The sequence below is a fragment of the Cydia pomonella genome, chromosome 4, assembly GCF_033807575.1.
Source record: "Cydia pomonella isolate Wapato2018A chromosome 4, ilCydPomo1, whole genome shotgun sequence".
Classification (NCBI taxonomy): Eukaryota; Metazoa; Arthropoda; class Insecta; order Lepidoptera; family Tortricidae; genus Cydia; species Cydia pomonella.
Genome location: NC_084706.1, coordinates 20,598,396 through 20,623,488, shown reverse-complemented (window position 1 = coordinate 20,623,488; position 25,093 = coordinate 20,598,396). Strand labels below are relative to the sequence as shown.

Below are 25,093 nucleotides of genomic sequence, written 5' to 3'. Positions count from 1 at the left end.
GTTTCAGAAATCTCACACATTTTCGTATGCGGATTGTAATTTTCGAAACGTAAAATGGATATGTCTTATATTTCTGTGAAATTTTCAAGATTATTCCGAGTATATTTTTGCCTTTTTGGAAACATTCCGCCACTTGCACATTTGTACCTTTGACATAGTTCTCCGGAAGTACGACCCGTGGCTTGAGTGTGTGGTTTCTTTTTGACACAACGTCATTGCACAGCCTGAAACAATGGTATACGTTAAATTGACATGCGAGCGGTCGCGCGATACTTCAGGTATAGTATGAAAAAGGTTGTCGTTAAGATTCAAGATGGCGAAGACGTCTCGAGAATATTATTTTGTGTTTTGCTCATTAGTGTTGTTTAAATGGTAATATTGATAGCTTGTTATGCAATGAACTATTGTGGAAGTATGCAGCAAATGAAAAACTAATCTTGAAAGTTGAAAGGCGTTTAACCATGTTTTAATCAACACCCGGCAATGGCGGCAATCCTTCGTGGCTTTTAGTAAAGTCCAGCTATCTCTTTACGTGTTACAATTTAGCACTTAAATAGTATCACTATGTCTTACCAGCATTAGGTGTATTTTAAAAGAAAAATGAAAAGTATGAATTTCCTCAAATCATGATTTTTACGCCTAATGTGTTACACAAAAGCCATTGTTTATTTTGTGCGAGCGGTGGGCTCCTATTTTGAGCGCGTGTCCATGGTGTGTGTATCGAAGTGGTTTTTGTGTTCAAGTCAATATAGGTACATGTAATGTAACATGTTTTGGTAATGTAGGACGATCGACCAATGTGGGCAAGCGCTCATATTATTACATAGATTTAAAACCTTAAAACCACCACGATACAGCAGCATGTTTAATAGTTATTTTCACGTCAGCAGCTCGAACAAGGGTAATTTGCTGCTTAAACCAGTGAGCAAAATCGCATTTTGCTCACTGAGTGAGACAAAATAACATTCAAGTGACCCTTATATTCGAATGTCATTTCAACGTGCGGGGCCTAATACAAGTTCGAAGTATTTGGATTCCATTATCTTTGTCCCTTTTACGTCATTAGCACAAGAAAGAGACAAAAAAAGTGCATACGTAATTCAACGGTATATTGACGGTTTATAATAGACCCCCGAAATAAGTCAGACCGCATCGTTCCAAATTTATTACGAATAAAGACTCGTAGGGTGTTAAAGGGACAAAGAAAATAGAATCCAAATACTTCGAACTTGTATTAGGCCCCGCACGTTGAAATGGCATTCGAATATAAAGGGCACTTGAATGTTATTTTGTCTCACTCAGTGCAAAATGCGATTTTGCACACTGTTTTTAAGCAGCAAATAGCCCTTGTTCGAGCTGCTGACGTGAAAATGACATTGTTGCTTTGCCACGCGCTCAAAACGGGAGCCCATCGCTTGCACAAAAGAAACAATGGCATTTGTTTCGATAATTAGATCCATACTTTGTCGATTCTACTTTGAGAAATATTCAAAATCGCGGAGGCATTGTAGTTACTGAGTTGTACACAGCTCACAGAGCTACTTCCATTTTAATATTATGACATAAAATTAATTGCCAAGTTGTCAAGTTATGTTTAAACTCGTATGAAAACAACGTGGGAAATTTTCTGCTTTCAGGCCAAGGCGACGGCGACGCAATCGATTATTTGGCATGCACGCCATGTCACTATTTTAAGATTCATTATACCTACTTACCAGAGTCAAAGCAGAAGAACAAGGGTCATTTTATTTAAAGCTTGTAAACACCACTATTCTTAATTTGCAATTTTCATGTTATGGATCGTGTCATTCACGAGGACGCGTGCCTTGAATCGTAATATCATGTTATTAAAGGTTAGATTCGACAAATCTGCGCGTCATCGTGGATGACACAAACTATATTTCCGTTAATTGTGAGAGGATATACCATTAAATTCAAGTGAACTTTTCTTGAAAGGTTGGAGAAGAAGTTTCGTTTGGTTTGTTAAGATGACTCTGGATATGTATCCAGAGTTCAGTGTTAGAAAAAACCTGGCTTTGACTGAAAGAATTTCAATTTTATTAAAAGGAGTGATTGATCCTCTACCTGCATGTTTTGTTAATTTTATGCTATCGTCATGAATAGAAATCTCAATAGACTCCTTTTAATAAAATTGAAATTCTTTCAGTCAAAGCCAGTTTTTTGCTAAGTATTTCATATCATACATCATTGGACTCTGTCAGTATACCGTGAAAGCTAGTTTAGTTTTAGTTAAAGTTGTAAGTGGTGTATAGTATACACACAAACAATAACATCACATTTATTACTACTGGTCCTGGCTCAACCTTTTTTCTAAAAGCACTTATTTTATTTCTCATATTAATGCTTCAACCCACCCGATGGATAAACTACTCAACAATTTGTGTCAATTACAATCAATAATGTAAATTATAAACACATCGTATTGTTGGTATTGAAATATCATCTCAATACAGGGGGCCTACCGCGAAAACCATATTTCGCAAATTGCGGGGATCTTTCTCTTTTACTCTAACTAAGACGTAATTAGAGTGACAGAGAAAAATGCCCGCAATTGACGAACTTCGATTTTCGCGGTTACAGCCCAGATGTCAAAATCCACGATGATCAACTCTGGTCAACGCGCGTGGGTGGTATTGTATTGTAGTTCGGGCGATTTTCCGCAACTCGACGACTGGCGCCTATTTTGCGTGACAAGGGGGGGTGGAGGGTTGGCTACTCTTGCCAGCCCAACTCCTCGAGGAATCCTATCAAACCTTTGATGTTGAGTAGGACCTCAGGGAGGTCTCTCGGGGATCCGAGATGTTTTGCCCTGTATGGGGCCACTCCGCTGCATTCCAGCACCACGTGAGAGGCTGTTTCTTCTGTCTCCATGCATCCTCGGCATAAGGGACTGTCTGTGACACCTGTTATGAAAAGATGTTTGTTAAATAGTCCATGACCTGTTATGACACTGGTTACCATACTCAGTCGGACCTTCCCTAGTTGAAGGAGCGCCCTTGTGAGCTTTCCGTTGATGCCAGGCATGGCTTCTTTTGCCTGTCTGCATCCAGTCTGATTCAGCCAGTGTTCTGTGTGTAGTTTCCCTGTACGTGCCAGCAGCATTGAGCGTACCTTGCTAAACGGTATCGGAAGAATCGGTTCCGGACCAATCGCCCCCGCACCCGATCCTTGCCTGGCAAGCTCGTCCGCAGCATCGTTACCCCGGGATCCACTGTGTCCCTTGATCCATTGTAAAGTGATCTTATTATTATTATGACATACCTCCATTAGTCGTTCGTGGCATTCGTGTATAAGTTTGGATGTAATTATATGGCTATTTAGAGCCATTAAGACTGCTCTACTGTCGGAGAGTATGCGGATGGAGGATCCTACTACCTTCCTTGCAATGATGGCAGCCGCCGCGTTTAAGATGCCCATGCACTCAGCTTGGAATACCGAGTTATGGGCTCCTAGCGGTGTGGTGATTGACATGTTCAGGTCTTCTGAGAAGGTTCCGGAGCCCGACCCGCTGTCTGTTTTGGACCCATCAGTGAAGATTCTCAGCTCCCGGAGATTGAGTCCTTCGTGGTTGTCGTCCTCATATAACTGTATTTTGTACCTTTTGTCAAAGATAGCTTGTTTGTGAATCCGATCCGTGCCCGACCTAAGCACTGGAAATTCGTCATATACCTTTTCCAGGCATGTTGTGTGGAGAGCTCCTATGCTGTTAGACCATATATTAAGGGTTCGCAACCTTACCGCTGAGAGACTGGCCTCTTGCTGTATGTGTAGGTGCAGCGGTGGAAGGTTTAACATGACCTCCATGGCTGCAGTTGGAGTGGACCTCTTGCAGCCAGTGGTGGCCGCGCATGCGAGCCTTTGGAGTCTTTGTAGCTTGTCTCGTACGTTGCCTATGTTTGTTCTTGGCCACCAAACCAGGGCACCGTAACAGAGTAGGGGGCGGATTATCGTCTTATAGAGCCAAAGGGTGATTTTCGGGTTCAGTCCCCACCTCTTACCAATCATCCTTCTGCACTGCCAAAAGACAACTCCCGCCTTGTCTATACGTTTGTTGATGTGATTGTTCCAATTGAGTTTACTGTCGAGAGTTAGTCCTAAGTACTTAACTTCATCGGTCAGCTGCAGCTCGGTTTGGAAAAGTGTTGGTCTGGTAAAGTTGCCAAGCGCCCTTTTATTGGTGAACATTACCATTTCTGTTTTGGTGGGGTTAACTGATAGGTCAAATTCTCTGCACCAGCGTTCTACGATCCGGAGAGCTGACTGGGTGAGGTCGCATACTGTACTGGCAAATTTACCTGATATCAATATTGCCAGATCGTCAGCGTAGCCTATTGTGTAGGAGTGTTCCTCGTTCAGTTTGGTTATAAGGTTGTTAGCTACCAGGTTCCACAGCAGAGGCGACAGGACTCCCTCTTGAGGACATCCTCTCACCGCTGCTACGGCCTGCGGTTGACCTGCATACCTTATAATCCTCTTGTTTAACATGTTCATGATCCACTTTGTTAGTCCGGGTTCCGCGCCATGGCTTTCCAAGGCATTCCCTATACTGGTAAAGTGGGTCTTGTCAAAAGCGCCCTCGATGTCAATGAAAGTGCCGAGGCACAGTTCTTTGTCGTGGATGGCTCTCTCAATGCGGCTTACAACCATGTGTAGGGCTGACTCTGTGGATTTACCTGAGCTGTACGCGTGCTGGTTGTTGTGCATCGGTATGTTCTTTAGCGTTCGATCCCTCAGATCCCTGTCGCACAGTTTTTCCAGAGTTTTCAGCAGGAATGATGTGAGACTGATGGGCCTGAAGGATTTAGCAGCCGTGTAGTCATTCTTACCTGGTTTTGGTATGAAAATCACGTTGACATCCCTCCATCTCCTGGGCACGTACCCCCAGGCTAGGCAGGCTACCATGATATCGGTTAGAGTTTCCTGGATGAGTCCTAGACTCCACTGTAGGAGAGCAGGGAAGATCCCATCCGGACCAGCCGCCTTGAAGGGATGGAAGCTGTCTATGGCCCACCTGAGTTTCTCAGCGGTGACGATTCTATGCGCCATTTGCCAGTTGTTGTCTGTTGTGCTGTATTCCTCGTCCTGCTGATTTACATCAGCGAGGCTTACGCATCCCGGAAAGTGGGTTACCAGGAGAAGGCGTTGAGTCTCTGCAGGGGAAGATGTGTATGTGCCATCGGGCTTCCGCAGTGAGCCCAGTTGTGATGTGGGCTTGTGCGCTAGAGTTTTCCTTACCCGGTTGGCCTGGTCTAATGTTTCGATGCTGCTGCAGAAGTTCCTCCACGATAAGGATCTCCAGTACCGCAGTCTTTTTTTGTACCTGGCCTTGGCTTCATAGTAGTTGTCCCAGTCCACTTCGGCCATTGTGTTCATGGCCCTGTTGAAGAGTCTCCTGGTTTTCCGCCGGAGTCTCTCCAGTTCTGGGCCCCACCACTGGTGACCCGTTATGGCAGTCCTAGCCGGTGGGTTTAAGGGGCACGCCTTGTGGTAGCTGTCTACGAGGGCATCAGTTAAGATGTTTACCTGCTGTTCTATTTGAGTTGGTTCCCGAAGGTCATCCCTCGGAGGAAGCAGATCGAGGCTTTCGCCTAGGATCTTCCTAAAAGCGGCTCGATCAGTTTTCCTGGGATTCCTACGGGCGATTGGTGTGTCACTAGATGCTAGTAGATTGAAGCGAATCCATCTATGGTCTGAACAGGAGGCCTCCTGAGAGACGTGCCATCCCATAACTAGTTCGCTGACCTCCTCCGAAGCCAGAGTCAGGTCAATAATCGTTTTGCATCGTTTGTTTACAAATGTTGGTTCAGCGCCCACATTTAGAATGTTTAGATTTGTAGTCACAAGATATTCAACAAGTGTCTTACCTCTGTTATTACTGGTCTCCATTCCCCACAGCTGGTGGTGTGCGTTGGAGTCGGCCCCGATGATAATCGCGAGACCTGCTCTCTCGCAGTGGCTGACCAGTCGTTGTACTTCAACAGGCGGCGGCTCGTCCTCGCGTGGGTGGTATTTGTAACGCGTTGGAACGGCAATCCAAAGATCTGGATTCGAGTCCCACGTTGACCAGACTTGATCATCGTCGATTTTTCCATTGTGATTGACATCTAATCGGACCCGGGTATGTCTTTAAACTACGTACAAAAGAGAGGCATGGGCATTGTGAATGTCATCTCGCTTTGTGAGGTAGGGCAGATTTAGAGCAGAGCCCAACTGGGGAAGTACCTCCACCTTATAGAAAGCCGCAGCCAAATAATACTAGACCCTACTCATAGTGTTGTGTTCCTGCCGATGATTAAGGTTGCCAGAGCTCAACGAGGGGGGGAGGGGGATGTTAGGGACGGCAACGCGCGTGTAACGTAGTATATAAAAAAAACTGTATATTAAATTTATAAATTGTAATGTGGTACGTTCCACAATAAAAAAGGTAAATAAATATTTACATTTAAAATATAGGTACTTCATTTATATCTCATGTTTCATATGAAATAAAATAAAACCTTTTAGAGTTTCTATTAACCTAGAAACATGACTAGCAGTAAACTACAAGCAAAGGAAAAAATCAGAAAACTATACATACTAAACTGTTCATATACAATAAATAAAACCTTTCAGAGTTTCTGTTAATCAGAAACATATGAAACAAGGAAAGGAAAAATTCTGAAAACAGTGTATATTTTACTTGATAAACTTATTATACAGTGACCTTACTACGTCAATGTATTATGAAGACAATTTACTTCTTCCTCGCGTTATCCCAGCATTTTGCCACGGTTCATGGGAGCCTGGGGTCCGCTTGGCAACTAATCCTGAGAATTGCCGTACGCACTAGTTTTTTATGAAAGCGACTGCCACCTGAGCTTTCTACCCAGAGGTTATAGGTAGGTCTTATAGGGATTATTCCGGTTTCCTTACGATGGTTTCCTTCACCGAAAACCGACTGGTAAAAATGGTATGAAGACAATGGGAATTATAAGTACAGGCTGCCTATGTATGCAAGCGTGTGTGCTGTTATATGAAACCCTCGGTGCGCGAGTTTAATTCGCACTTGTCGGGTTTTTATTTAAGTAGGTAGTCGACAGATATTACAACCTTAGTATTGAGTTTGAATACCGTTCGTAACCTAAAACTCCGGCAAACACGAAAAACTTCTAGTTTTCTAATTGTCACCTTAAATAGGTTAAATACACGATATCGCACAAAAATAACATACATTTAAATATCCGGCTAACACGCCAGTTATTGACGTCATAAGCTAATGAGACCATAGTTAATATAGGTAGGTACATTTTAAACGTAGTAAAGTACGGATTTGAATGTATTCATTATGAAAAAAATTGCATGAGATGGTTGTTTCTTTTTGCTAATTTCCCGCTCCGTGAAATAAACTTGCTTTTAGAATGTTTTAAAACGGAACTTAACTATAAAAATCTGATCTTGTTATTGAACTGTACCCCTAGTGTAAATTTATTCGATAGCGAAACGTGACGTACGCGTTTGCGTTAAGTCTCATTTTGTATGGGATTTAGAAACAGCGCGCCAAGTGGGACGTTTCGGAAACTCAAAATCTGCACTTAACATCCAACTGGACTTGAATTCAAGATAATCCGGAGGTAAAGTAAGGACAGGTAAAGTGCACATAAGGAGAATTTCTGATAATTTCGTCTCGCTCTTTAGCTCCGTAAACAATTCGCTCCAGATATTCTTTTAAATAAACACATGAGTAATGATGTCGCGGTTCGGGTCTTTTTGTACTAATGAATTGCATGCACTCTATCTCGTCTAACTTAGTGGAATCAAATTGCACAAATCTTGGCAGTGTCATCGGACATGTTTGTCGTAAACAAAATTAAAATAATCATCGCTTGTTTCCATCGCTGCATGAGCGCTACGAAGGGTGGTATTTTCTTCTTACCTTAGAAAATATCTAAACCTCCCGGCATTGCCTTGGACACTGTTAAAATTTTAAACCTCCAGGTTTTATTACATTGGAACTATTGGGATTCTAATTAGTTACTATTTGAATTTGACTCGTGTTTAATGCTTGCTCCGATTTAACTCTGCTCTGCTTTGCACTTTAAAATTAATAGAGAAATAATAAGTTCATATCAATCATATCTCTGTTTACATTTTTTTTGACAGTAAATAACAGTTCTCTCCACACGCTGGCCCATCTTCGTGGGCCAGTATTATGATGGCCCATTGTGTAAATGAGCTTGATAATCAATACTTCAAACCTAGTACTAAAGAAATATCGAAACAAATTTTTGCCACCCAATTTTTCCACATGGGGTAATCATTTAAATACAATATTCTTACTGCGGTGTACAATATATACCAGATGAAGTTTCCCTATAAAACACAATTAGAAGCAGAGTTCAACAATGCTCTATGTTAGGTCACTGTCTATAATTTGCTTTTGTATTCGTTCACGATATATAATTGTAAGTTTTTTGCTGTAAAACTTCAAGGAAAAGGTTTACAATCTCCGATTCTATAATCTAGAGTCTAATGTTATTTGGAATGAAGTATAGATATATTTGCTAGTATAAAAGTATAACTAAAGTGTGAATGTTAGTTCAAACAACCACAGCCGTAAAGGGCAAGCAATTTAAGTGCTCAGACAGGAAGGTCGTGGCCGAGGCCGGCCCATGAATCAAGGCGATTAGATACCATCGCTGCACGGTGCCCACTGCAGTGTGGCCCTGGGTGTTTGCGTCATCAGACGAAGGTTCTGCGGAGTTCTTGATGTTAATTAGAAGCTTTTGTTTAGTTTCACCTGTATCGTTGTTTGTGTGTTTGTAATCACTTTCCATAATTATTATAAAAATAAAAATAGGTATAAATTTCTCTGATTTCAAAAATGGATTTGGTGGGCTTACACTCTTAGCCAACGTTATATCAGTAGGGTGATAAATTGATAATGCAATATTATGATACCATCGAGCTGATCTGATGATGGAGACGTGGCCGTTAGAAATCTGTGACAAAACAACCCAACCTCATTGTTTTTGAGTTTGTTACATTTGTTTCGATCCTTGCATCCAAAGTGACATTCTTGACAAAGAACTTATTTTGTACCATTTGACGTTGAAACTCTAAGTCTTGGAGAAATCGCGAAACGTCTGGTTGACGTAACTGGTGACCTAAAAGCTGGCAGGCTTCCTCGCACAACGTATCAGTATTGCGATACAACGAAGAAATGCCGCCAGCATCCTTGGTACAATGGCCTCAAGGGCCTATTTTAGACATAAGCTAGTTATAGTAATCATCTGTATATATCCATTATGTATATTGTTATTGCTTACTTAGTAGTTTTACCTATTCATATATAATAAACATTATTCAACCCTCTGTAGAGTGCGCGACAGCCGCCATAGTCTCCTGACCGTCGTCGCCGATAGGTGGGACAGTGGCCTGATAAAGCACTGGTTAAGTTATTTAAGTTAAGCTTAGTTGTAAGTCTAACCCTTAACTCGATAACATCCAAAATACTTGACATCACCTTTGACACTCTTAAGCCTATTTTTCTAGCCAGAATCATTAATAGGCAGTTTGACTTACAAGATACAACAAGCTTCTTTCTTCTAACCGTTAAAACGATCAACTGCTATGGAGTTTATATGAAAAAGTTAGAGAGAGACATGTGACGTCACGGCCAAGTTACCTACTCTTTATAGTTCTTTCCGATTTATTCAATAGACATTATGTCGGTTAACTGCTTTCTTAGCTCAACGGTCGGTGTTTTGACTACTGAGACTAGGGAATGCAATCTTGATCTTGCAAGATCAAGATTCCACCAAGATCTTGAGTGATTTTCCAAGATTCAATCTTGAAGGCCATCAATCTTGAATTTTGAAATCCCTTTCGCGATCTTGGCAAAATAGACCAAGATTGTAACAAGATTTCCAGACAGATCGCGCGTGAAACGTCATACGTGTTCATACCTGCGCGGCAACGCGCGAACTGTCTCGCGGCTCGCCTGAGCCGTCTCACGCGCCGCGCCGCGCTCGGCCGACCGTCTGACTGGCGACTAGCAACGGAGCGGGGTGTGTGTGTGTGAGGCGTGGGGTCGCGGGACGAGGAATGAATCGACCAATCACGTTCTACAATCGCGCGGTGCGCCGAATTTGTTTATTATTTAGTCGCAATTTGACAACTTTGCGACTAAATAATAAATTATGATCTCATTGCATTGTTGGCAAGAAACAATCAACATTTTAATGATTAAAATAAAATAAATGCAATAATGTATTGCATTTATTATTATAGTCACTAAAATCTTGATTGTTTCTTGTTAATTTTTGAAATAAACGTTGATTATTGTGTTCATGGAAAGTTGTTTACTTTGAAAAGTATACTCAATTATATAAAATAATCCAAAAATACTGGTTACTCTCAATTTACAGAATTTGACTCAAAAATAACGCCTTTTTTAATTATTCTGCTCAATCTGGAATAATCCCGATAATCTTGATTCGAGACCAAGATCTTGACCCGAATCTTGACAAGATCTTGAACTGACCAATCTCGATTCCGAAAAGAGACTCCAAGATCTTGAATGGTCAATCTTGGCCCAAGATTGCATTCCCTAACTGAGACAAAGGGCCTGAGGATTTAATCCCAGAGCTGGCGAAATAATAATTAATGTTTTATTTTAGAAATCACATCATTAAATGTTGTTGCGAGCAAAACCAACAAAAATATTAGCGGGACTTGAGCCGGTAACAGGCAATAAAGCAGACACGTGCCGCAATATTTTTGGAATTAAAATGAAATTAATTTCATAAATCTGTCATTAAATTTTAGTAATTATGTAATAATACCGAAATAACTCCTGGAAGGGGTAAATTCTATGTTTAAGAACCCCAAAACAGGCCTTTATTAGTCATTTAATGGGCGGCCAAAGTTAATTTATTCTTATACTGAAATGCCCTTGAAGTACGGCTACAATGAATTTGTAAAGCTCAATTAAACTGAAAGTAAAATGACTGGCTGGGTTTGGATGATTTCACGTCGATTATAAGACGAAATTTGATCACCTGGCGCTCATATAAAATAACATTATTGTTTTAAGAATGACTATTTCACTGTTATTTTGACTACCGTTCCGGCTCAGAACAATGGCATACAGAACCGAAACAACGTGCTAGAGTCTGTGCGGAAAGAGAAGAGTCATGGAATGTAAGGGTATTATATACGTTAGGTCAAAAAAAGGCACGAGTGATTAAACGTACAGTTTTTCTTTGACAGTGGAACTTCTAGTAAGTTTTTTGTCAAATATTCTAATTTTTGATACTAGCTTTTATCGCTGGCTGTACTTTTCTTTCCACATGCAACTAATGCTCATGGAGAAAATTCTACCAACCCCAAACACAATTACCTACAGTTCACCATCACAGAGTTCCACTGCCACCTCCTGTCTCCATCATCAGGTCAGCTTGATGGTACCGCGCCTTGAGTTTCGGGCTTAAAATTAACACTTGTACATATATTCTTGTTTACGGTCCTTAATACACAATGTATTATATTCTGCTATGTGTAGATACATATCATAATATACATAATATACATATATTTGAACACAAAACATTGCTATTAAGTACAGACTTATAAATTGTGACATGCCAACAATATTTTTGTTATTGCTTTTATGATGAATTCCTTTAATATGAAATAATTCAAATGAATTTCTAGTTCCGAAATTAATACCAAATATATTTTAGCAACAATGACACGGTGAGACAATAATACCCCCTTCGTTCCGTGCAACAAGGTTATCCACGGTTTCCACCCTCCTCCTCCTCCACCCCAGCCGGTTGTATTTAATTTAATTTATTCCATTAACAATACAAGATTGTGTTTGAAATTATATAACAGCACATAAAAATAGTACATTGTAGGAGAGGCCGGAAAACCGCTTAAGGATGGACGAGTGAGTTTGAGTTAGTGGAGGCCCACAAATAATACGAGTCCATCTTTAGTGTTTCCGGCCGAGGCAATACATAGTGATTTTCACGACTACTGCGAGGAAATAAGAAAACATTTACATAACTATAAGTACTTTAATATAAATTAATATATATATATATATTGGCGTGGTGGCGTGATGACAATTGTCACTAGAAAACTCGTTTATATAGCGTAGATACATGTTTATTTGATTTTTTTTGTCACTTTTAAGAGGCATTTTTCTGTTGTTTGCTTCAAACCGACTCAAATTTTAGAAGCGTTTTGCTAAAATTACTGAATGGTTTTAACTAACTGCTTTGGCTCAGCGATCCGAAAAGAATCTTGGCCTTCGAAACGAGAGAACGCCACCTGTCCCGATCCAGCGCGGTTTCCTGCCATGAATTGGCATTCAGCCGGCGCAGGTCCACCTCCACGACATCACACCAGCGGTACCTGGGGCGCCCGATCGGTCGACGGCCGGTTGGTCGCCCCAAGTACGCTTCCTTGACTACGCGATCCTCCCCCATTCTGAGTAGGTGACCGAGCCAGCGAAGTCTGTGGGATTTAGTTACGCCGATGATATTGGGCTTAGCCACCAACTCCTCGATCTCGGCATTTTTCCGGATCCTCCAGGAGCCGTCGTCACTTCGGACAGGTCCCAGGATCTTCCTGAGCACTTTTCTTTCCGCTATCAGGAGCTGACTTTCCTCTTTTTGAGTTAGTGTCCAGGCCTCACAGCCGTACATGAGAATAGGCCGAATAACGGTTTTAAAGATTCTTAGTTTTGTACTCTTACTGAGAAGCCTGGACACCAACACTGAATGGATTTGACGTTACTTTTTTTTTTTAACAAGTAACTGGTCCTATAAATAACCTAATTTTATTTTTGTAGTAAAAATTACGCCAAATAAGACCTTTATTAATTTTTATGTTTTAAACGGTACTCATTGCTGTAGCATCTGAACCATCACCAATGACTGCTGATGATAACAATGAAACATTGCAGTAGTGGTGGTTCAGGTGCTACAGCTATTGCCTACTTTCCAGCTTGGTTTTAGATCATCTATTACCAAATTACCGAACAGTGGCGTGAAAAAATAATTGAATTGTTACTGTCTATATAAAATTGGACTTCATAGTTCGTCTTTTAAGCTCAAAGTATCGTTCGTGATAACGAAAACAGAAACCGAAACGAAAGGTAGAAACAAGTTTAGTGGTTGTTTCCACTCCACTTTTGTGTCCCGATTGGCCGCTTTTAATGTCTCGATAAAATAACATTTTACAGCACAGTAATGATGGTGTATCCGAACGGTACATTCACAGCAGAGGGTAACAGCACATTTAAAATATTCGTAGGCGTTATCATTAACCAGGCTCGATTTCTTCTTAAATAAACTTGTTATGTTTTAAGGTATCAAATGTCAGAGTCTATCATAAAGTTTAAGGACCATTATGAATTTTAAAAAGGTAAATTGTCTTAAATATCAGAGACTAATAGATATTCAAGACAGACAACCTTCTTACAACACCACGGTGCCCGCGTGCCTCATCATTGTTGCAGATGGCGCTTTTTATTATTATTCTATTTTAGCTTTATGTGCATACTAATCTGTCACCTAGTGCTATTTATGATTTTTAAACGTAAAATCAGACGGGTAGGTAACGTATAATTTATAATATATACAATTTTAACTATAAAATTCACAAGATACACGCTCACTTTGTATAATTTTGAATAATACAAGATTTGCAAAATGACGAAGTGTAAACGATTAGCATCTTGGCTACGGCTGGTGCGATAATTTCAGCGTTAAAAATATTTCTCTTCGCTTCTCAAGAGCAGTGAGTGAGGGACATATAAAGTTTTGAACTAAGATATTATGTTATGTTGTGATAGACAAATATTGTTAACTATTTAACCAACTATGATTTTTGCTGCACAATATCCATGTACCTACATAGAATTCCAACAGCCAGTATAAAAATACACGCGATCGAATTCGTGAGCATCAGCTAGTGCGCAAACAACTAAAATGTAAAATTAATTAGCGCTATCACAATGACAATCTCGCGACGTTGTATGGGGTTTAAGACGAAAGTGGAGGACCCACGCGCAATCTTTCCATACAAACTAGTCCTCATTTTACTCTCTGGATATTAACATCATTGAAAATATTTGGACACAATTTATTGTATATCGACACAGCTATGCCCATTTGTTTCATTTTTTCGAATTTTTAATAATTATAAGAGTTATTATTTAAAAATTAGTATTTAAACATTTGTATGAAAACAGTTTTTCGCTCCTAATTATTACAATAATCAAAAAATTAAAAAAAAGTCGAGGCATAGGGGCATTGCTATTGTTAATATATAATTTCTATTATGTCAATATCCAGAGAGGAAAATGGGGACTACGTTTGTATGGAAAAGAGGACGTCCCCTTTCTTCTTCATAGCTAGTCTTCTTTATTTACAGGCCTCTGTAAATATTCAGAGCACGCTATCGTCAGCTGTCGCACTGGATCCACTGACATGACACTTAGAGTTTGTTTTCTCAAAGTTGTGTTCGTGAGAGGGTTGCTTGAGTAGTATTCAAGAAAAGGGTGAAATTTGAGACGTGATTGGAAACCACTACATATGGTGCTACTTTATCGCACTAGTGCGAAAATAAGCATATTTCGTTACTGTGTCGAACATTTAAAGGGCCATATGTACTGTAAAACGTTGTACGATACATGTGCGAATAGGTAATCTGCAACTCGTGTCGATTTAAAACATTCCCTTTGGTCGTGTTTTAATTTATCGCCACTCGTTTCGAATTTCCTATTTTTCGCACTTGTATCGTAATGTACTATTATCACACATGTGATGACGGCCTGAATGTGTATCTGTTACGGGTAATGTTAAGAGGTTAATTAAACTCAAGTTCTAGCTATTACAGTAACATTTAAGTAAACTTAAGTTTACCTGGGTAATATTACCCAAACCCTTTAAGTGAATGAGTGAGTGTGTGAGTGAGTGAGTAAGTAAGTAAGTAAGTAAGTAATCATTTGTTGTGTTGTCCTTTGGGTAATGTCCAAAAATTTAACTAACTTTAATTTGTATTCGGCGTTTCTGCAGGTCTGCCCAACACTGGAAGGGTACCTAATGTCAGAAGTGATGATGCAACACCTAACATTGCCCAGCCAGTGTTGGGTAGGTACATGTGTACGGACATGTTCAGACTTAACCGGAAAGGCTTGAGTAATACTAGGTTAAACTTGAGTTTAATTAATCTTTAATACCCGTAACATATCTACTTAGTAAGTGGGCCCATTGTTATACATTGTTGACTTTGAATATAGCCCATATGGCTGTAGGCGGTTTTCTATGTATCTGACACATATCACTGTCAATTCCCTTCTCTCCAATCCCTTCTCCCTAAATATATCCCGCCCGTAGCTTTGAATCTTAGAGCATTTAACTCACGTCATACTTATTGTATAGAATATACTGACATTTTTCTAACATATATTTCACGTGACCCTCCCTGAAAAAATCGGCAGACTGTTTTATATAGAAATTTACAGACAAGGTATCTCCAGTTGGTTAAATGCGCTAAGCTTTGAATATTTACCCAACACACAATTTCCCGCTATTGGAGAAAAGTTGTGATTGGTCTGTGTACAGTTGAGCAATGCTCGGAATTGGTTTTATAAATAGCGGTAAATACCGGTTTATTTTGCCTTCACTCCGAACTTTCATAGGAAAGCGAACGTTTTAAGAACTTTTTTGTAGACCGGTTTATTCGCCGAGCGACGAGACGACCGGTCGACCTGGTGGTGTGCCGCGCAAACAAAGACGCCGAAATAGGAAGAAACCGGTTACGATTGTTCTAAACGGTTAATCTGACAAAAACTATTTGGAAATGTTCTCTAAAAACCGGTTTAAAAAGAAATGTTTTACAAACGAAACCGAAAGTAAACGGTTTTGCGCCAAGTACCTGATAACGTTTTGGAAATTTAACCGGTTTCCGAGCCTTACAGTTGAGCCGTTCACAGCAAAATTCACGTGGGGTCATTTTTGACCTCTAGTCAGACTTTTATAGTTATTCTCATTCGTTGGGTAAAACACTTAGCTAATGACACTCTTGTTTGTGTATTCAGAAAGAAGTTCAATATTTGAAACGTGTAAACTAATATTATGAATGACTGAATGAATGAATGATGCTTTTATTAGAAACACATACACAACAATATCAAAATAGACTTAAATCTAGGTAAATTAGACGTTACAGTGCTGCGGGTCGTTCCAGAAAAGGATAACACTCAGCAGGTGTCGCAGCACGTGAGTAGTGTTGCGACGCCGATTTTTAGTGTACCCATTGACACGTAAAACAACACAGAACATAAAAACAGAACCAAATTATTAGTAGCTTAAAATGATCTAATTTTCTTAACACACTGAAAAGGTTACATTCCGATTTCCAATGCATTGCTGTGTAGCGTGGCAGGAAGGGAAACAAGATATCAATATTGATCTCCTTGATAAATAAATGTCTGAGTTGAATATTTCAAACAAGACTCCAATGCGGCAGCGACAGTAACTCAAATGTATTACCGTAATTGACAGTAACGTCGCCAGCTGGTCGCAATTGCAGTTGCAATTAGAATCTAATCTTAAAGTAACAGACAGATTCAGAATGCACCAATGTTATTGTTGTAGTTTTGCTACCGGAGGTATGCATTGCTGCTGCTAACTTTTAGAGGATATGGGAGCTGAGATTTTAATATTTTAGCTGAATATATCCGTCTCGCTAATGGAAGCCACTCCTAAAACTAGTGCGAAAAGGACAACGCCAGGTTAGGCGAAAAATCCTGCGTAAAATTCTTAAAAAAGATGTTTCCTATTCGACCGTTTCCTCCCCCAAAACTTAACCAAATGTAAAGAAATTTTGAGATTTAAATGGTATTGAAATTATCTGTATCAGACTGTTTTGCTTTTTAAGCTAATTGATGTCAGTTTTGAATACCATGCTTCTCTTTGCGGCCTAGTGATTAAGGCAGTTTTTACGAATGTTTGAGCGCCTTGAGAAACAAAAAAAAGGAAAACAGCCCGACACATACAGGTTGACTGGTAATTCGTCGTATTCCTTCAAGGGGGTTATTCTACAGCTTATTTGGAGTGAGTTAAGTCCAGTCAACCAGGGGTTAAAACTCATTGGTTTTCAAGTTATTCAAGATTTTAGATTCCGACCCCAAGACTCCGCACCCGCGTTGAGCTTTGGCAATCTTACTCATCGTGACTGTGTGTACTTACTATATTTTCCCAGCGTGTCATTAGCCACAAAGTATGTATGTATATTTGACTTGTAGGTACAATAAGCTGCAGAGTAAAGTGACTAACACCCCCCCCCCCCACTCACCCCTGCAAACAATGTTCTATGTACACTCTTCTTCTTCTTCCTCGCGTTGTCCCGGCATTTTGCCACGGCTCATGGGAGCCTGGGGTCCGCTTGACAACTAATCCCAAGATTTGGCGTAGGCACTAGTTTTTACGAAAGCGACTGCCATCTGACCTTCCAACCCAGAGGGTAAACTAGGCCTTGTTAGGATTAGTCCGGTTTCCTCACGATGTTTTCCTTCACCGAAAAGCGAGTGGTAAATATCAAATGATATTTCGTACATAAGTTCTGAAAACTCATTGGTACGAGCCGGGGTTTGAACCCGCGACCTCCGGATTGCAAGTCGCACGCTCTTACCGCTAGGCCACCAACGCTTCTCAATTCGCAATGTTCTATGTACACTATTTACAGGTAAGTACATTTTTTCCAAGAAAGTATTAAGTTGTATACTAAATCCTCATGTAATAAAAATCCAAAACGCAATGTGGGGTCACCACATAGTATGATATTATTTTATTCATAAGTAATTATTTCTGTATTTTGTGCACCTTTTATAAAGTCTAATTTTATTTTTACAATCAAAAGGAAAATTCAATAGAGAGGTCTATTTTTCTTTAAAACGTAATTGTCGCGAATCAATGGTTTGAACACAAGATAAATGACCAGTATACCCTATTTATCAAAGAGGGTTCAAGGTGAGGACTTGGGTAAGTCAATTCAGGAGATTGATGAGATAGGTGTTTCGGATAGACAAGTTTAAGTGACCCTTGAAATGTACGTACTATCTCACGGTACATCTAATTTGTAAAGTAGTTTTAAGCTGTTACGGTGAGGGTGTTATCGGATTAATGTTAAGCCATTAGCATCACGGCTGTTATTTTTATGAGGAAAATATATTAAATCAGAATTTCACACATTATAGGTACGAGTACTTACTAAAACCTCGTACTATACAATATTACACAAACAGTGTGTAAATGTAATACAGGCGATAAATTAAACTAGATATAGAATTTATTCATGCAAAACTTCTTAATTAAGTAATAGATTTTTTTTAAGTTAACTTATTATAACCCCTTATTTATTTGTACTGCAAACATTACTAGACATAACATAACATGACGTTACGAGATATGAGCTTTTTATAGTAACTACCAACAAGCGTTGACAGTACGGAAGGTGGAAATAAGGAACGAAATCTCCATGTACCAAAAAGTGTCATCAAAAAACTTTAAATAGGTGGCGCTACAATACCTAGAGTACTTGAACAATAATCAAATCATAGACAGCGCAATTCACTCCGTCAATGACGCCTAGGTTCTTAGCTACACAAGCGCTACTCTGGAGAGATTTGGAGCTATTATTTATAGCCGACAGCTGGACACTTTTGCAAAAGTTCTACCATAAGAGATGCCACTCCTCTTAATTCCACACTCCATAGTTGACAGTTACTTTAAAAACCTTCTATCTCGTAACTTGTCTGTTGTTTTCTATGTCCAGATCAGACTCCTGTTATAAAAATCTGAATATGGTTGTATGGTTAAGTTAAAGCTGACTCAAAATAAAATTGTAATGATACAAAAAAGGAAGTGCGAGTATTTCTTACCATATCAAAAAAAATATTGTAGTTGGCCAAGAAACTGGTCTCATTTTGAGGCTCGACGGTCGGTTGCGTAGTGGAGGACATTCCAATGGTGTCCTCATACAGGGTATCTGAAAAAAAGTAGCGAACTCACTACAATTGCATGTGACAGGTCTATGTGCGCACGTAAGATCTGCACACGCATCAATGTCATACACGATGACGTGCAGATTTGTCAAATCTTTAATAACATGACATTATGAGTCAAGGTATGCATCTTCGTGAATGACATGATCTATAAATTGATAAGCACACGAACATGCAGGGCTCGATTTCCAACTAGGCCCACAAGACCCAAGGCTAGAGGCCAAAGTGGAAATCCTGTTCAATAGGGGTTCATCTGTCCACGCCTCCGCAATTCAGGTGCGGAGCCCTAAAATCGCTTCAACTGATCTAGTTCAAATCAATATTCATTAAAAGTTTTTTATAAAACTTCTCTTTCACAATTTAATTATTTCTTGTATCTCGTATTTCTTGAGTGACGGTTGAAAAATTGCAGGGGAAAAGGGGCACAGGTTTATGAAATTTTGGAGCAATTGATTTGATGTATACTTATATAGATTTTCATTATTACATGGCTTTAATGGCCGACATAATTAGTCTAAAACATAATTTTAAATTCAAAAAATAATTGGAACAAACATGCATTGTCTTAAATTCTTAACGAATACAAAAATAAACTTACTACTTACTTACTTACTTACTTACTTGGCTGGCGCGATAACCCAAAATGAGTCTTGACCTCCAACACAAGAGCACGCCACTTTGATCAGTCCAGAGCATACTCGCGCCAGCTTTCGCTGACGCCGAGCTTACGGAGATCTGCCTCCACTCTATCCACCCAACGATACTTAGGATGACCAATAGGAAGGCGTCCAGTTTGTCGACCCAAGTAAGCCCTTTTGACTGCCCGATCGTCACCCATCCTTTCGAGATGGCCAAGCCAGTGGAGACGATGTGCTTATGGTCTCATCTATTATATTCCTACCTATTATGTTTATAATCTTATATAGAAACATTTTTAACACTTTGTACTTTTCATAGTAATAATGCTCTAATCATAAGTATGTGACTTCTTTATCTACAGGTAAAATTTTATATAAGGGAAATAGTTTATCATAATATGCTCACATTTTTTTTTTACCTTTTTACTAACTACGAATTTAATCAGTCTTGTTTGTAAGTTTCTTATGTCTCTTATGTATGTTATGAATGTTCGCAACAACAACTAGACCATACAACTAGACCATAGCTTATAAGTGAGTCGGCAAGGGCGTAATAGACGACCATTAGTGTTTTTTTTTATTCAAAGTTCTGTTTAATTGGTGGATTTTGTGGAATTTAGCGGTGAGTGGTCAAACTCGAGAAGGCTAGATTTTTTAAATAAGTATTCATCACGCTTACATATTTAGTTCGAATTCCAATAAGCCCGACTGCTTGACCGCCCACTCCTCGATTTATTTACTTAATACCATACAAATCAATTTCCAAGTATTCGCTACCTATTTTAGTTACCTAACAGAACGTCTTAGAGAAGTTTACCAAAATACAGTTCAAGGCTTCGATAAAACGAAACTGCGCTGAATAATTTTCCATCAAAATTCTTGATTACTGAAGCACACGCGATGGTGAACGTATAACTACTGAATATATCTAAGTAAGCTTTAGGTAATAATATTCTTTTCGTAGTAATTCCAACGAGAAATAACTATTTTAAGCAATGATTTGTAGTCACGTGAAGAGGGTTACATTGTCGTAAGCACCTTTAGCTGTTATTGAGAGTCATACGAACCCGCCGCCCGATAGCCGCTACGAGTGTTGGCCGAATGTTAATTAGAATTGACTATATTGAAAATTAACCATCACAAATTGAACCGTAAACGGTAACGGACGGTTACAGTTACGGTTCAATTTGTAATTATTACGAGTCATTTTCAATATGGTCTAATTCTAATTAACGTTCGGCCAATAGTGGTCGCTCCCATATAATCGAAGTTATGCTCTCATGTTAAATGCATATATAAATTATAAATACATATATGTATGTCTGGTACTAATTTTCGTTGCTAAGAATTGATAAGCAAAGAAAAAAATGCGTGAGTGTCGTGGAACACTCGGTTGGAACGAAGTATATTATTATTGATAAATGTACTGTGTTATTGATCAACAAATACGAAAACAAACAATAACTTAATCGGCAAAATAATAGTCGTAATTTATCTAATCTGCTTACAAAATTATACAAATCAGTTCAGAAATGCGCCTTAGAGGCAGGGAGAACAACCAAAAATAAGAAAACTTTTTTGTACAAGCTGAAACTGATACGCTTAGCTCGATCTCCACACTCGGTTAGTCAATCAAAAATATGAAAATCTAGTGCAAAAAAAAAAGACAAAGAGTATCTGCATACACGTTTGTTTCTAAGCGGCTGTTTGCCAACTGCGCCACTATAGGATACACGTAAGTCGGTGAAATTAGGCTACTTATTCTCGAGAAAGAATTTAAACAAATGAGGGCCGTGATGGCAAAATGTTACATTTTATTTCACCTGGCCTCCATCTGCCAACCGTCCGATGATGAACTTCGGTCCAATGGAGCGAGTAGAAAATGTTCATGTACAGTCAGCTGCAGAGAGAGGTGACCCCCCTGCTTACAATCTGTTTATGCCACATATACACCTTAGTCAAAATATGTGACTTGGCCGTTACGCTACTACAAGCAGTATTGTATAAAAATGAATAGTGAATAAAATGTTCACCTTACGCCCATGTAGCGGGTATCGAAACGGCCAAGCCATATATTGTGACTAAGGTGTACAGTTTGTGAAGTTAGGGCTTGTAGAGTTAGGGTCTCCCCAAACCAGTCGACGCGGAGTCGGCTTTCGCCGAGTGTTTTACACCACACTATTCGCATTTAGCCGATCGACCGTCTCCGCGGTTGGACACCTGCGTTTAGCAGTCTCATCCTCCTTGCGGCCGTAGAGACGCCCGATCGCCTACGACTTGCTATCGCAACAGTCGTAAAGCGACGGTCGGCTCTCCCGTGCTCCGTCCTGCCGTCGAGACGTCAGACAGCACACGTACAGCCGTTGAGTCCGACGAACAGATGTAGGACAGCGGGTGATCGGCAATCGTAAATCTCATTTTTGGAGACTGGTTGTTAGTAATAACCTGAGTTTGAAATTGAACAGACCTGTAAGATTATTTTCCTTGGTAATTGTTACATATTATATAATAACCTGTGATGATGGATATTTACGTAGATGACGGGCATGGAAAAAAAGGCTTACCAGCATTTTTATCGTAGCCTACTTGTTGGAAGAGCTAGAACAGCAGCAAAAGCGGAGGCGACCGTGGGTTGATTCTTTGTGGCAATATAGATTTAGGGTCTCCCCAAACCAGTCGACGCGGAGTCGGCTTTCGCCGAGTGTTTTACACCACACTATTCGCATTTAGCCGATCGACCGTCTCCACGGTTGGACACCTGCGTTTAGCAGTCTCATCCTCCTTGCGGCCGTAGAGACGCCCGATCGCCTGCGACTTGCTATCGCAACAGTTGTAAAGCGACGGTCGGCTCTCCCGTGCTCCGTCCTGCCGTCGAGACGTCAGACAGCACACGTACAGCCGTTGAGTCCGACGAACAGATGTAGGACAGCGGGTGATCGGCAATCGTAAATCTCATTTTTGGAGACTGGTTGTTAGTAACAACCTGAGTTTGAAATTGAACAGACCTGTAAGATTATTTTCCTTGCTAATTGTTACATATTATATAATAACCTGTGATGATGGATATTTTACGTAGACGGGCATGGAAAAAAAGGCTTACCAGCATTTTTACCGTCATCGGCTCTGTTCGGCCGTCGCCAGCTATGTTCGGCCGTCGAAGACGCTGAACGGCTTCCGCCAGCTCTGACCGGTCCTTATCGTAGGTACTCGGCCGTGATCGGAGCCGTTCAACTCTTTCCGGCACCGTACGGCGGTATAAGGAGATTTATGAATGCGAACGTGTGCGGTAGGCTGCAAACAGCGTCGTACGAATGCGAACAGCTTTACGGCAAAACGCCGTTTTCCCGTCGAAAGACGTCGTTTCGCGTGGGCCGAGCCGATTTACGACTTATTCGCTCTTATTGCGTTGACATAAAGCTTTTTCCGTACGTGATTTGCCGAAACGGCGTCGACTAGTTTGGGGAGACCCTTAGAAGCTTGGCTCTATAAGAGATCTGATAACTTATTGACAGTGCGAGCCTTATGGTTTCTTTCGTCTTGGCAACATTTTACATGAAAATGTTTTTGATGGGTTCAATTTTACATGATTTGTTTATTATTAAAACAGCATCAGAAGAAGTCGAATCGAATACTAACATTATAATACCAAAATGAGTATGGCATAACAGGAATGGTGAACTATTGCAATGCAGAAGGAAAAGAAGGAACTGTACAACAACTAGTACCTGTAACGTTAATGTTATTTCAGAATGTCGTTTTAAAATGAGAGCGTAACTTCAATTATAAAGCGGTCCACTGACTAACAGTCCGCCGGTCGGTATCCGCCTGTCAGTTAGGAAAAAAAATGACAGTTCCGAACAACTGCGGCTGTTAATCAGTGGGCTCCTTAAGGGAACGACGGGTTCGCATGACTCGTAATAACAGCTGAAGGTGTTCACGACTCACGACTATGTAAGTAACCCTCCCGGAATACAAATTATTTGCCTATGTATAAATCATCAGCATTCTTTTTGCCGATGACTCAACCCTCATAATAAAAGGTGATAACAAAAACCTATCCGAATTTGAAAATATTGTAAATAAGTAATACATTATCAGGCGCAATCGATTGGCGAAATAAAAATAATTTAAATATTAACATAGCTAAGACAAAAGCTATCCAATTTGGTTCCTATAACGCAAATCCACCGCCTATTCAAATTAAATATGACAATTCATACGTAGAGTTAGTTGACACTGTAATATTTTTAGGTTTTAAATTGATAAAAATTTAAACTGGAAAATGCACGTAGACCATGTCTGCAAAAAAATTGAAAAGAGATTTGTCTTTGCACTCAAGAAACTGAGACAATCAGTATCAGTTAAAGCAGCCCTTACAGCGTACCATGGCTACGTATCCTCTGTTTTAAGCTACGATTTATTACTATGGGGAAACTTCGTAGAGGTAGAAAGAGTGTTTAAGCTACAGAAAAGATGTATCCGCGCTTTAGATAACGCATGGTATCTTGATACCAGTAAACCCTTGTTCAAAAAAAGTATATTTGCTCCCGCTCGCATGTATGTATATAAAAGATGCGTGTCTGTATGTCCAAGAAAACCCGGATATATTCATTCGACGCACTGAAACTAGCACAAGGCATACAAGGACTCAATACAGATATTTATTACATCAGCCTCCTTGTCACACTACAATTTATAAAAAAAAATTTCGTCGGTAACCTTCGGAGATAAGGGGGGGGGAGGGTATTTATTGTCACATTTTCGTTCATAAATCATTTTTTTTCTCTATAAAAAAATAAAAAATGTTTTGAAATGTACAATTTGAGCTCGTTCAAACGATATCCAACTTGACTTAGTCACTAGACTTCGAATTTTTGCCCCATCTTTATATTGGGTATTTTCCATACTTAATACAAATAATACTTTCAATGTTATGGTTAGCGTTGTTCATACACACACAGAGTCGCACCATAAGGGTTCCTTTTGTACCTTTTTAGCGCGGAACCCTAAAAATTGCTCGAGCTGAAATCCAATCTCAAGAGAAAATTACCTCATAATAAACATCAATATCATAATAAGCGTCAGATATTTAGGTTATAATATTGTAAATGTATAATATACATATAATTCAAACCCAAATTAAACGAAATTTTATTCTAGCTTTGATCTTGCCGGTATTACGTTTCACTCTCGAGTATATTTGTTCTCACTGGTTTACTTGGGAAACTATTGCTTTAGATGGATTAAAAATCAGCAAAAACATTACACTTAATATAAAATTATTTCAAATCAAGTACCAATTTTAAGAGCAAAGTCCATACGCGAAAGTAAACTTTCGTGAGACATATTTTAAAATATTTCGATCCCACGA

At 39.7% G+C, this 25,093-nt stretch overlaps 1 protein-coding gene across 2 annotated transcripts in view; it reads right to left on the bottom strand.

The window, feature by feature from the left end:
• Nucleotides 1–25,093, bottom strand: part of LOC133517447 (glycine receptor subunit alpha-1) — an 81,740-nt gene that overhangs the window by 46,995 nt on the left and 9,652 nt on the right. For both annotated transcript variants that reach the window (XM_061850775.1, XM_061850776.1), the window contains exons 2-3: nucleotides 18,962–19,068; nucleotides 148–224 (exon numbers count right to left, since the gene is read on the bottom strand). In XM_061850775.1, coding sequence (XP_061706759.1) covers nucleotides 148–224; nucleotides 18,962–19,059 — 175 coding nt within the window. In that variant the 5' untranslated portion in view covers nucleotides 19,060–19,068. The remainder of the gene's footprint in view (nucleotides 1–147; nucleotides 225–18,961; nucleotides 19,069–25,093) is intronic.